Source organism: Lolium rigidum, chromosome 3 (assembly GCF_022539505.1).
Source record: "Lolium rigidum isolate FL_2022 chromosome 3, APGP_CSIRO_Lrig_0.1, whole genome shotgun sequence".
In the NCBI taxonomy this organism is placed as follows: Eukaryota; Viridiplantae; Streptophyta; class Magnoliopsida; order Poales; family Poaceae; genus Lolium; species Lolium rigidum.
This window is the reverse complement of record NC_061510.1, coordinates 25321197-25332878: the sequence shown is the minus strand read 5'-3', so window position 1 is coordinate 25332878 and position 11682 is coordinate 25321197. Positions and strand designations below refer to the sequence as shown.

Sequence of the window (11682 nt, the reverse complement as noted above, 5' to 3'; positions counted from 1 at the left end):
CTTTTCTATGCCGACCGACAGAATTTCCCCGACCAACATATTTTTTCCAACCTACAATTATTTCCCAACCAACATTCATTTGCCGACCCACAATCTGTTGGTATTTTACTTGCCGACCAACAATCCATTGGCCATGCGTTGAACCTTTACTAGCAATCTGAGGGTAATAGTTTCACCTACCAACATTTTCATCACAGCCAAATAATTTCATTTCACATTTACGTATTTTCACATCCTTGAAATTTGCCATTACAGACCAAGCATCAACATATTTTACAGCAAGCATACATTCAAATTATCAAAACACATATTCTCCTAAGGATTATTAAAACACAGCCGGTAATGGTGCAATAACTCTCACACATACACATGCATGTTCAATATTCTCAACATGATTACGAGGTCTACGAAAGAATAGCTGCAAGGTGCATGTTCAATGAAATAGAATGTACACAAACCATCCAGTTGAAGAGAACCACCGCCTACTTGGTGGAATATATGTTGCGAACCCAAATTCCACGTGATAATTCATTCTTTGAAGAGGATGCCTGTACACAAACAGAACATACCAACAGATGAGATTGAAAGGACAACAATTTTTTATCCCGACCGATCGTTCGATGGCCATTATAGCAATGCCGACCGGCAGTTTGACACCAAAGTTTTAGGTATGCCCGATCCACAATCTATCAGCATAACCAGCTATACCGACCAACATTTTGAAACTTCGGTAGGCATTGTTGTGCTGTGGTGTAGTGTCTTCAAAAACAATGTCCAATTTGCACAATATTGCTTGTAAAAAGGGTGATACAATAGCAAAGGTGTTGGAAACATCCTCACGAGACATGCACAAGGTCGCAAACATGTTCAAAATGCGTCGGGCCGCTAGAGATGCCCTTACCACCCTAGTCCGTAGGTCCTCCTACCATCCGTTCCAAATTATTGACTTAGCTTTATCTAGATACCATTCTTTTTTGAGTCACCGTATACTCACTATATATTCGCTGAGTCGGCGCGGCGTGGCTAATCCGCGCAAGCGACTTGACTCACGGGGCGAGTCGCGCGACTAGTTGCCTCGTCGACGACTATACAAATACTATATAGCGGCGGATGATAGTCGTTGATCACTTATGCCTGAGGATTTCAGAGAGAAAGATATGTAAAGGGATAGAAAGGGCAGAGCTCTGGAAGAGAGGTTCGAGTTGCCGCCGCTCCTCACCGGCGGCACAGAGGAAGAAGCGGGGAGAGGCTCAACCACTCGAGCGAGGCTAGGTGCGGGAGTGCGTTGGGTTGATGGCGCTAGGAGGATTAAGGTGATGAGGTTAGGTTTAGCAACGGGTGAGGCTTAGAGAGGTTAGCTGAGCCGTGTTGGGCCTGGTCGGCATGGCTGACAGGCCAACTTTGGCCATGGCATCAATTGGCTATGCAAATGAGAGAAACATGTGGGGGTAGTACGAGTGAAATTCTCCATATTTTTTAAGAAACCCTCCCGAAACCCTCCCATGCCGCTCCCCTCCTGGGCGACTGTGGAGGCCCCCTTCCGCGCGACCCCAGTGGCCCCTCATCCCCCGCCCCTCAGGCCGCTGCTGCTGTCGTCTCCTGTGGCGGTGACGGCGCCCCTCTCGCCGAAGGACGAAGGGTGGAAAGGGCTTCGCGGCTGCGCTTCATGGGAGGCGGTGAGGCAAATGCTGAGGATGCCAGGTGGCAAGGCTGCGGTGGCCGTGGCCTGATGCACTTCGCGGTCATCATGGAGGAGTGGGTGGAGCGTGGTAGCCTTTGCCCCCGGCGGCGGTTCAGCGGAGGCGGCGATCTGGGCTTGATTTGGGCCTTCTTGGCCCCAATCGAAGCAGGATCCATGGCTTCAGCCAAGCCATTGTCGGTGCTCCGTGCCGCCTTATTCTTCTCTGGTGATCCTTCAGGAGTGACTGGGGCGTGGTGGTTGCTGGTCTAGCGATAATGGTGGAGGTCCTCGGGTTTCTCTCATGCAAAGATGAAGACCTACCAGAGGCTTGTCCGTCTTGATCTGGCTTGAGTGATGAGTTCCGAAAAGCTCCGTCGGCGAATGGAACAGTGTATCTTTTGCATCGTGTTTGCTGGATCGGGTGGTATTCGGTCGCGCGCACCCATGCTTTTATTCCGACCGTTTGGTTTTGGAGGAGCGGCGCCAAGCTCTATTTTGTGTTGACATCAAGTGACATTTTGGTCAATGGTGAAGTCAGTAGAAGGGAATATCATGAAGGCCGATTTGGATGACTAGCTAAGGGAGGTTTAAGTCTCCGCGATGTTGAGGGACTTGCTTGGTGTTCCGGGCTCCACAGCAGTGGTATGAAAGTGGGGGCGGTAGCAGAGGTGAAGTTTAGATTCCTACATTTCAGAGTGAAAACTTAAGGTTTAGCCTTAACTGGTTGTGCCCGGCAATGACCTTGTTGAAGGCATTGTTTTGAGAGCGGGCACTATCTTCAGGGTGAAAACCTAAGATCTTTGGTCGGGCGACGACGGTGATGGTGCACCGTTCCATTCTTGGAGGCGTCGCTTTTGGAGAGTCTGTATTTCAGGTGTTGTCTTGGTGGTGGAAGTATTGTTGTTGCTAGGCCTGAGATGCTGTAGCGGGACTTATGTTTCTTAGTTTTCTTTTTTTCTTTTTTAGTTGTGTGCATCCGTACTGCTATTAGGGTGTTGCGTTGTTGCAGAGGTTAGGTGTAATTGATATCTTTTAATATTAATATATTCCCTTTATCGAAAAAATGTGGGGTAGTGCATTTTTTTTACTACCATGACGACTTGTGACGATTAATCAGACCAAGTCACTTATTTAAGCCAGCAAGACACTAGATGTTTTTAATTTTACATACTAAAACTAGACAAAGTTAAGCCAATTAACTTTATACGGATGCCGTACATGATTATTACCTGTTTTTGCTAAGTCTGACGATTATTCTGCATATGGCAGAACGGTGCGGGTGGAAGGCCCAACTCAGCTATTTTTTTAGAAATATAGTATAAACACACGCAAACGCTCACATACACGTGTATATACTCACCCATATGAACACACACGTACACACACCCTACCCCTACGAGCAACTTCGAAAGACTGAGTCGACGGATTGAATCTTGAAATTAACATAGTCACTATAGGTGTCTCGCTATCGACAGGAACACCGCTTTCCACTGAATGAATATTTCGTCTTTATGAGATACACATATTTCAAACCTGGGATTTGAACTCTGGTAGGTCGGGGTACAACCACCCTCCTAATCATCCAACCTCAGGTTGGTTCTCTCACTGCGCTATATATGGCCTGGCATGCCGATCGATTACGGTCATTAGTTTAGCTTTTCTACTACTCCCTCTTCTTCTTTCTCTAAAAATATGTTATAAAATGGTGTCTGAAATTTATTTAAATTTGAATGTATCTATATTAGAGAATATCTACTAGATAAATATAAATTTAGACAAATTTATGAATTCTTTTTGTAGACGGGGCTAATGCATCCGGTAAACAAAAGGCTTCACTTAACTATTTTTTAGAGTTCTTTTGTGGTACCCTCAAATAAATAACAACCCTCTATTTTCGTCCATCCAAAGGTCAAAAACAATTCATACCACTCTTCAAAACCTGAGAGGTATGATACATACCTGTGCCAATTTTTGCACAAAAACAAAAAGAGGATGTAACCGGGCCCCGGCCCAACAGACATGCCCCGGCAGGCCGGCACACGTACCATCGTTTGGTAGCTGGACGACACCGGCCTACCCCTAACCCTCGTACATCTCGTTGGATGGAGTTCCGCCGGTGATCTTCGGCTGTCACATCTCCGGCGACATAGCCGCCGTGACCCGTAACCCCGGCAGGCTTAGCTGGATCTCCATCTCCCCCCTCCCCCGGTGCTTCTTGATGCTGGTCGTGGCCGGGTATGGCGCCGTCCGTCTGGACTGGCGAGGGTACGGGCTATCCGACCAGCCACTAGAAGCGGGGACGGCGTCATACGATGACCTGCAACAGGATCTCCTGGCCCTCCTGGATGCTCTCTCCTTCGAAGGTAGTATATCCAAGCACTCGATTCTCGGTCATTTTTGGGGAAATTAATTTTTCTGACTGCTGGGTTAGTTCTTGATTGGGGATAAAGAATTGTTGGTTGGTGTTGGTGTCCTGATATCAATCACTGTGTGGATCCCTTTGATCCTCTCAGTTCCAGCAAATGACCGGAGTAAACAATGTGCGTAAATTGTTGGATGCATGCCGAGGACTGATCCTCTCTTTTTCTAAATAGAAAACACATGGAACTACATATTTGAAGGATAACAAATGAATTTCTTCAACAGTTAACCCTTTGATAATCTGTAACAACAATATGAGAAGTATTCCCACGATCATAGGATGTTTGTTTTATCTTTTGTGAGAAACAGCTCAAGGGGATTATGCAATGTAGTCTGATTGTTCACATATTGATAGACCACCTTGGGTAATTGCTATATTTCCAGAATTCTTGTCTAACTTTAATGTCCAGCTAGGAATGGGACAAGACACATACTTGTGTAATAAAACTCCAGGTCACCTCACCAATTCCGTGAATATAACAATCAATCAGTCCATATTCTAGTTCCATTCAATATGATTGGCAACCATCTTATGAAGTCATTCTGTGGTGCTCGCTTGTATAATCCAGGGTTTGTCAATAGTGTTGGTGCGTATTTCAAGTTTGAAAGGAAGAAATTTAAAATAGAAGATGCCTAAAATATGCAAATGCATGGTCTGTGCTTATTGATGTAGTTGTGTGAGGTAACCAGTAGTAACAGCTATTTGACACACTAATCTGATGATATGTGCTTATAGCAAAGTCTGTGCGTGTTAACGGCATTTCTCTATTACTTGATCCTGATTGCCCAGTGAGTTGTCTGCTCTACTGCCGGTGCCTGATGTGCTGCCTACCCAGACCCAGCGACCAGCCGCGCTCTGACCGGGGCGTTGAATCACCGCCGGTTCCAAGCTCCTATACAGAGAAGCGCACACAAGAATACAGTCTGCTTCTGCACGTGAAAGAGGTGATCGACTGCGGCCCTTTGACGATGATGGAGGGCCTCGATTTCTACCCTGGCAAGGACGAAGACCTCAGCTGCAAGCACAAGTTTAAGACCCGGATGGCAAAATCGAAGGCAGAATCCTGGCATTCCTGGCCATGCATGATTGGAGTTTTTGCTATGATCGGCTTCTCTCCGGTGTTTAAGTCAGTTTGTAATGTTTGGTACTAGTTGTTTTTAATCCAATTTGGAACTACTTGTGTTTAATTCAATTTGTCATTCGGTTTGATTCAGAAATCTGGCAAGTAAGCTAGGTATATTGTTTGATTCAGAAATCTTGTTATTCCATAAACAAAGTGGGTACTCTTTATCTGACATTTGAAATAGTTCAAATACAGAGTTTAGTGAATAAAATATTCATATGAAACTTGATCGCATGCCCGTTGGGGCCACTTCACAACAAATTTTAAAATTGGTCGATTGGCCTATACATGTTGTGCTGCAACAAAGTGGCATTCCTGATGATACATCACCTGACGACAATAGAAATCGAAACGCAAGAGCCTGCCATGCCAAGAGCTTCAACCGATATGATCTCACCATCAAATCTGTAATCTGACTTACACTCACGAAACATGCATCAACTGGAAAAGAAGATGTACTCTAAACTTTGACCTGACTTCTCGTCAGTCAGTTGTATGCTGTTGAACGGACTGAAACAACAACATTAAGCAAAATAAATAGACTCACTCTTCCAAGAACATTCAGCTCTAAGAACTAGTTCATGTAAGTATTACATATAGCAAAACTGGAACCATCCTAGTTCTCATTACATCTCGGTTGCACTTTACATGTCGCAGATAGCTAGCCAATGCAAAACCAGTGATCAAGAATCCGGAGAGGAGCATCATCATACAGTCAATGTACCTGAATAAAAAAAGAGCAGCATGTAGAATTTCACTAACGGCACACAAAATGACAGATTGTTTGCTCAGAAAATAACAACAATAGATTCAAATTAGTTGTCTGATTATGTCTGCTCTTCCTGTTTCGAGAATAATGAAGTTTCATTGCCTGAAGAATTAGGCAGGAGGGAGTTGAGCTGTCGTTTTTTTACATCGATCATGGACGTGTGGTGTCCTGCTTATCAGATCATATCATGTAAAGCTTGTAATAACATCGATCATGGACTGTTATCACAAGGACGTCTGATGTCGCCCTCAAGGGTTGCACTAACCTGCTCGATGTGGCGGCGGCTCGCTCGCTGGTCGACGTGACAGCGGAGTGGATGAGGCGGTGGATTCTCCGGCGGATGTGCCAGTGGAATGGAGATGAGGCGGCGACGTCCCTGCTTGATGTGGCGGCGGCGGCCTAGATCGCTGGTGTGGCGGCGGCGGCCTAGATCGCTGGTGTGGCGGCGGTGGCCTCGCTTGTGTGCGTTGCTTCCTTTTGGTCTGTTGCTGGGCTGGGCCAAATACGTACTAAATTTAACTTTTTCCCACTTTTTTTACATCTTGCTGGGCTGCTGGGCCGCTCAATCCTAACCGTTGAAGAAATCATACCTCTCCATTTTTAGGAGAGGTAAAAGGTACTGTAAAACAAGCCATTTTTTAACTCCAGGATATACATCTTGTGTATCTAGTCTAGCTGAAAAGAGAAAAACAGATAAAGATAAAAAAAAGCAAGGACGCAAGGCTGACACCTTTTATTTATGAAAATGGTTGCCATCTCGATCCTATGAGCTTATACAAGTCCAATGTTCCGCTGATGTGGGCAAGCGGTCGAGTCATATGTTTCCAGATACTGAACAATGTGAAATCTCTTAATTAAACAATATAAACAGTGTACATAAGGCTATAATCATTGTTGCATGGCGGCTGTTCTTAAGGTCGAAACGCGTCCACCTCTTGAAATCGACCTATCGACTAAATTATTACACCAAAGTTTTGTAGAGAGGCTTGATTTTCGTAAAGAACATCAAAACTGTAAGGTGTTCCTGCATAAAAGTAAGACGAGTTGAATAGTCCCGACATGGTTTTTCCGCTCCCGAGCTCATATGCTCCTGCTTTAATAAAAAAAATTGGGGAAAAATAGCAAATAAAAAGAATCTGAAAGTTGTGTCCAATTAATTTTTTTTTGAAACGGGGGCAAAAGCTTTGCCCCATTCGATTAATTAAGGGGAAGAGTTTGACAAGAAAGTCCGAACAAGAAAGAAAAATACAAGAGACTACTCTCGCGGCATGATTTGACCCAAGCGTTTAGCACCGGCGATAACCCACAAGCGGGCCTCTCTCTTAATCTTATCTAGGATTACATCGTGGTTGGCATACTTGTTGAAAACCCTTGCGTTGCGCTCATTTCAAAGCTCTCAAGTGACAAGAAGAGCTAGCGAGGAGATGGCTTTGCGGTTCGGCATATGAGAGCTTGTCATGTTGCACCACCAAAACTCGATGGATAGGCCGGCCCACCCATTCGGGGTAATGTCCGTGTTATGCAACCACTCCGCCACTTTGCCCCAAAGCCGTCTTGAAGGTTTGCTTGCAAAGGGGACATAGGCCGCAATTTGGCCACCCACGCTTTTGAAGGCGGTCGGCGGTCCAAATGCGGTTTTGGGCAAGAAGCCATGCAAAAAAAATTGGTTTTGGGAGGTTAACATGAACATGTGTTCTAATAGCATGCCAAAAATCTTCTAAAAAAGATACATGTACCGGTGTTTGCAAAAAAGACAAATCTGATTGTTGCAAACAGCAAATCCAAATGCTCCAAACAAAACCATAATTTGTTATCTTTGTACAGGCCACCAAACATGTCATTTCTCACACAATTTTTCTTCCAGTTATAACACATTCTCATGTTTCTTGTAAAAAAAATCAAGACTTTTTTTTATTTTATTTGCGTTTTTTAACATTTTTTTTAACTGGAGCAGGAATATATGAGCTCGGGTTAAAAACTGCATTTTTTCCTAAGGCATGCAAATACAACACCGGACGACAAGATAGCCCCATTCTTGGCACGACAACAGATAGGGATGCAAATTCCGAAGGCACCTCCGATCCTCTCTAGACTCTAGTTCACAAATGCATTAATTTTTTAAAATTATGATTTCCAGATATTCAGACTATTTGATTGAACTAAAGAGGATCGGAGGGCTACGGTCACCAATTTGCATCCCTGGCTAAATATGAACACCACATCACAACACACGGGCATCGACCTGAAATAACTTCTCAGTCACAACGATAGTGCATAAAACCCTTTATAGTTTGAGAGCTACTCGCCAGCCCTCCTTGCCATACCAATTTTTTAACCATCACAGAGGCATACCAGTCAAACCAACCCTAGAAAGACGTCGGAAAGACGCATAGCCGAAATGACAAAGCGTGTCACCTTGTAGAACAAGATCTATTACTTTCCAAGATGGTCGACCCGACATTCATCATGTTGTCATCACAACGTCCACTGGCAAGACTATCTTGCGGGGCCAATGCCTCCATGTCTACATTTATAGGGGTGAGTGACAATATCATTGTTGAGAAGAAGTAGCTGGTTTTTATTTGGCTCGGAGGACCCAAGATCCCATCGTCGAGTGATAAGCTAGATCCCGAGGATGAGGAATTCAAGGAGGAAAATATGTTGAGGGTTTTGTCAATGGATTTTGGATTAGGTTTTAAGCGAATCTCTATTACACCCACAACAACTGAAGTACAAGGAACATCGTGTCGGGCGCCGTCACTCGAACCACTAGGCATATCATCTCTCCTACATGAGGAGATGATGCTAGGGATGTGCACTATGATGTTTTCAGAACGTCTCCATGTCTACGTGGTGAGGCCAAACAACGATGAGGGGAGTCGTTGGGCGGTCGATAGTTGTTTCAAGTGTCTTCAGTTCCCAATCACTCGAAGGGATTATGTATTTGTTGAAAAACAAGAGAAGATCAATGTTGGGTTTAGTCCCACGTCGGTTGTGGGAGGAGAGCGGGAGCGACTTATAAGGCTGAGGCTCTCCCTACTAACGGGCTAGTCTTTTTGGTGGGTGGGGGTGACAAGCCTGATGTAACGTTGGGCTATGTTGGTGGTTCAAGTCGCTTTTGTAGTAGACCCCAACAACTTTAACAAGTGGTATCAGAGCCTGCAGGACTTGAATGGAAATCGCAGGTGTACTTACAGTGGCCGGTCATAGTGGTGGGATGGAAAAATTGTAGCAAAACCGATAATTTTATATACAAGTACATTCATTTTAATATCTACTCATGCAATTCCTCAGGAGACAAGGATATGTGAATTTCTTTCTTTACGAAAATGTGCAATTTCGCAGGGAATCCGGCTACGTATGCATAATAATCAGGACACATTTGGGTCCTTAGATACGGTGACAGCACGGTGATTCATTAAAAGAAGGCATTTCCCTTCTTGAGAATGCAACATCAATAAGTTGAACAGGCTCCTTTGAAGAAGAAAAAAACCGTTGAACGGCACATCAGCAGGTGCAAGGTAAACGTACAAAAACGCAACCAAATGGCAAAGTGCCTGCAGAGGTGACTGCGTCCGCTTGCAATGATTCGAGAGCAATCCAACCTCTAAATAAAAACTGTGCTAAATCTCTGAATGTTTCGAGAAGTCGTCAGTTATTCCGAGCTGCAGTGCGGCAGAAGATAAACATATACGTTTCGCAGAAAAAAAAAAGAAGATAAACATATACACAAGGACTCTGAATGTGCAAACACAGTAGCAACTGAAAATTATCGTTTTATGTAGATGACCAAATGGAGTAAATCTGTGCGAGTGTCTGACTTCGCAAGTCTCTGTTTCCCGCCACTCTCGCAAAAATAAACTCCACAAGTCTCCAAACGGCAAACGCAGACTCCAAATTAAAATAAAATTAAGCCGCCAAAACATAATGTATGAGTAATTTAGTGCTAATTATAGCCGGCACAACTCTTCCGTACTGAACTATAGAACCAGTTGCTGTCCCGGTGCTGGTAAATTGCCACCAGTTTACGATCACCTCCCAGCTCTATATAAGCCACGTATACCTCCGCCATCCACAACACCTCATCATCCAGTACATACAACAGCAAGACGAGCAGAGCATCAGCGAGCAACGACAATGGCAGTGTCAGTAGCGTCGCCGACCATGGAGATCGAGCAGGACCTCCCCGGCTTCCGGTTCCACCCCACGGAGGAGGAGCTCCTCGGCTTTTACCTCTCCCGCGTCGCCCTCGGACAGAAGCTCCACATCGACATCATCGGCACCCTCAACATCTACCGCCACGACCCCTGGGACCTCCCCGGGATGGCCAAGATCGGCGAGAGGGAGTGGTACTTCTTCGTGCCTCGTGATCGGAAGGCGGGGAGCGGCGGCCGGCCGAACCGGACGACCGAGAAGGGGTTCTGGAAGGCGACGGGGTCGGACAGGGCTATCCGGAGCACCGGCGACCCCAAGCGGATCATCGGGCTCAAGAAGACGCTCGTCTTCTACCACGGCCGCGCGCCAAGGGGCACCAAGACGGACTGGGTCATGAACGAGTACCGCCTCCCTGACCACGCCGCCGGCGCCGCGCCGCCCAGGGAGGACACGGTATTGTGCAAGGTATATCGGAAGGCCACGCCGCTCAGGGAGCTCGAGCAGAGAGCTTCCGCGATGGAGGAGATGATGCTGCAGAGGCCCGGCGGCTGCGACGGAGGGTACGGCGGCGCGGCCAGAGCGTGCCCGGTCCAGGCCGCCACCTCCGCTGCCGACAACTACCTGTCGTTCTCTGACGACGTCCAGGACAATTTCCTGTTCCACTCCTCTTCGTCATCGTCGGCGGCGCCGTCGGGCATTAGCAAGAACGACGGCGCGCCCAGAGAAGCCAAGAAGGAGGTGGCTAATGTCGCCACGGTCATCGTGGCTTCGGCGTCGTCTCTGCAGCAAGCGGCGAACCCGCCCTGCAACTTCCAGCTCCCGGCGGCGAACCCACCCTGCAGCCTCGAGCTCCCGGCGGCGAACCCACCCAGTAGTTTCCAGCTCCCGGTGGCGAACCCGCCGCTCAGCTTCCAGCTACCGGCAGCTAACCCGCCCTCCAGCATCCAGCTCCCGGCGGCGAACCCACCAAGCAATCTCCAGCTCCCGACGGCGAACCCGCCGCGCAGCGGCCAGCTACCGGCGGCAAACCCACCCTGCAACGTCCAGCTCCCGACGGCGAATCCGCCGCGCAGCTTCCCGCTCCCCTTGGCGAGCCCACGCTGCAGTCTCCAGCTCCCGGCGGCGAGCCGGGGAGTGTTCGACCTGCCCAGCCTGCAGCTTCCGGCGGCGGGGCACGGAGTCTTGGAGTGGCTGCAAGACCCGTTCCTGACGCAGCTGCGAAGCCCGTGGCAAGACCAGCATTGCATGTCCCCATACGCGCATCTGCTCTACTACTGAAGGACGAAAATCGAGGTGACGACGAACTCACCATCGATCTCCAAATGCAAGCTGTGCAAGAGCAAGCATGCAAAGTTTGATTTCAACAAAAATAAATGGTTAGGTGTGAATTCAGTTGTACATAGTACTGTAGCGCTACGTGCCTATCTTGAAGTCGATCTTTTGTTTCTTTTGTACATTTTGGGAATGGGATGTGTAACATGGAAGTTGCACCTAAGCTTGAAGTCTTATGTTTTCCAAGTACTAACTGTCAA

General features: G+C 46.9%; 1 protein-coding gene across 2 annotated transcripts; it reads left to right on the top strand.

Annotated features, from left to right (window-relative positions):
* The first annotated feature begins 10111 nt into the window (after positions 1-10111).
* Positions 10112-11428, top strand: LOC124695191 (NAC domain-containing protein 22-like). 2 transcript variants are annotated; one of them, XM_047228068.1, is made up of 2 exons: positions 10112-11027; positions 11247-11428. In XM_047228068.1, exons 1-2 carry the CDS (start codon positions 10133-10135, stop codon positions 11426-11428), a joined length of 1077 nt encoding a protein of 358 aa, XP_047084024.1. In that variant the 5' UTR covers positions 10112-10132. The 2 variants fall into 2 exon arrangements, with proteins under 2 accessions (XP_047084024.1, XP_047084023.1); XM_047228067.1 differs by having other exon boundaries at positions 10133-11049; positions 11245-11428.
* Positions 11429-11682: the final 254 nt, after the last annotated feature.

Bases quoted from the DNA above. Each gene is read 5' to 3' on its own strand.
- LOC124695191 (XM_047228067.1), top strand. From the start codon at position 10,133: ATGGCAGTGTCAGTAGCGTCGCCGACCATGGAGATCGAGCAGGACCTC. The intron at 11,050-11,244 runs GCCGCTCAGCTT...CCCCTTGGCGAG, and splicing joins CAGCTCCCGGTGGCGAACCC to CCCACGCTGCAGTCTCCAGC.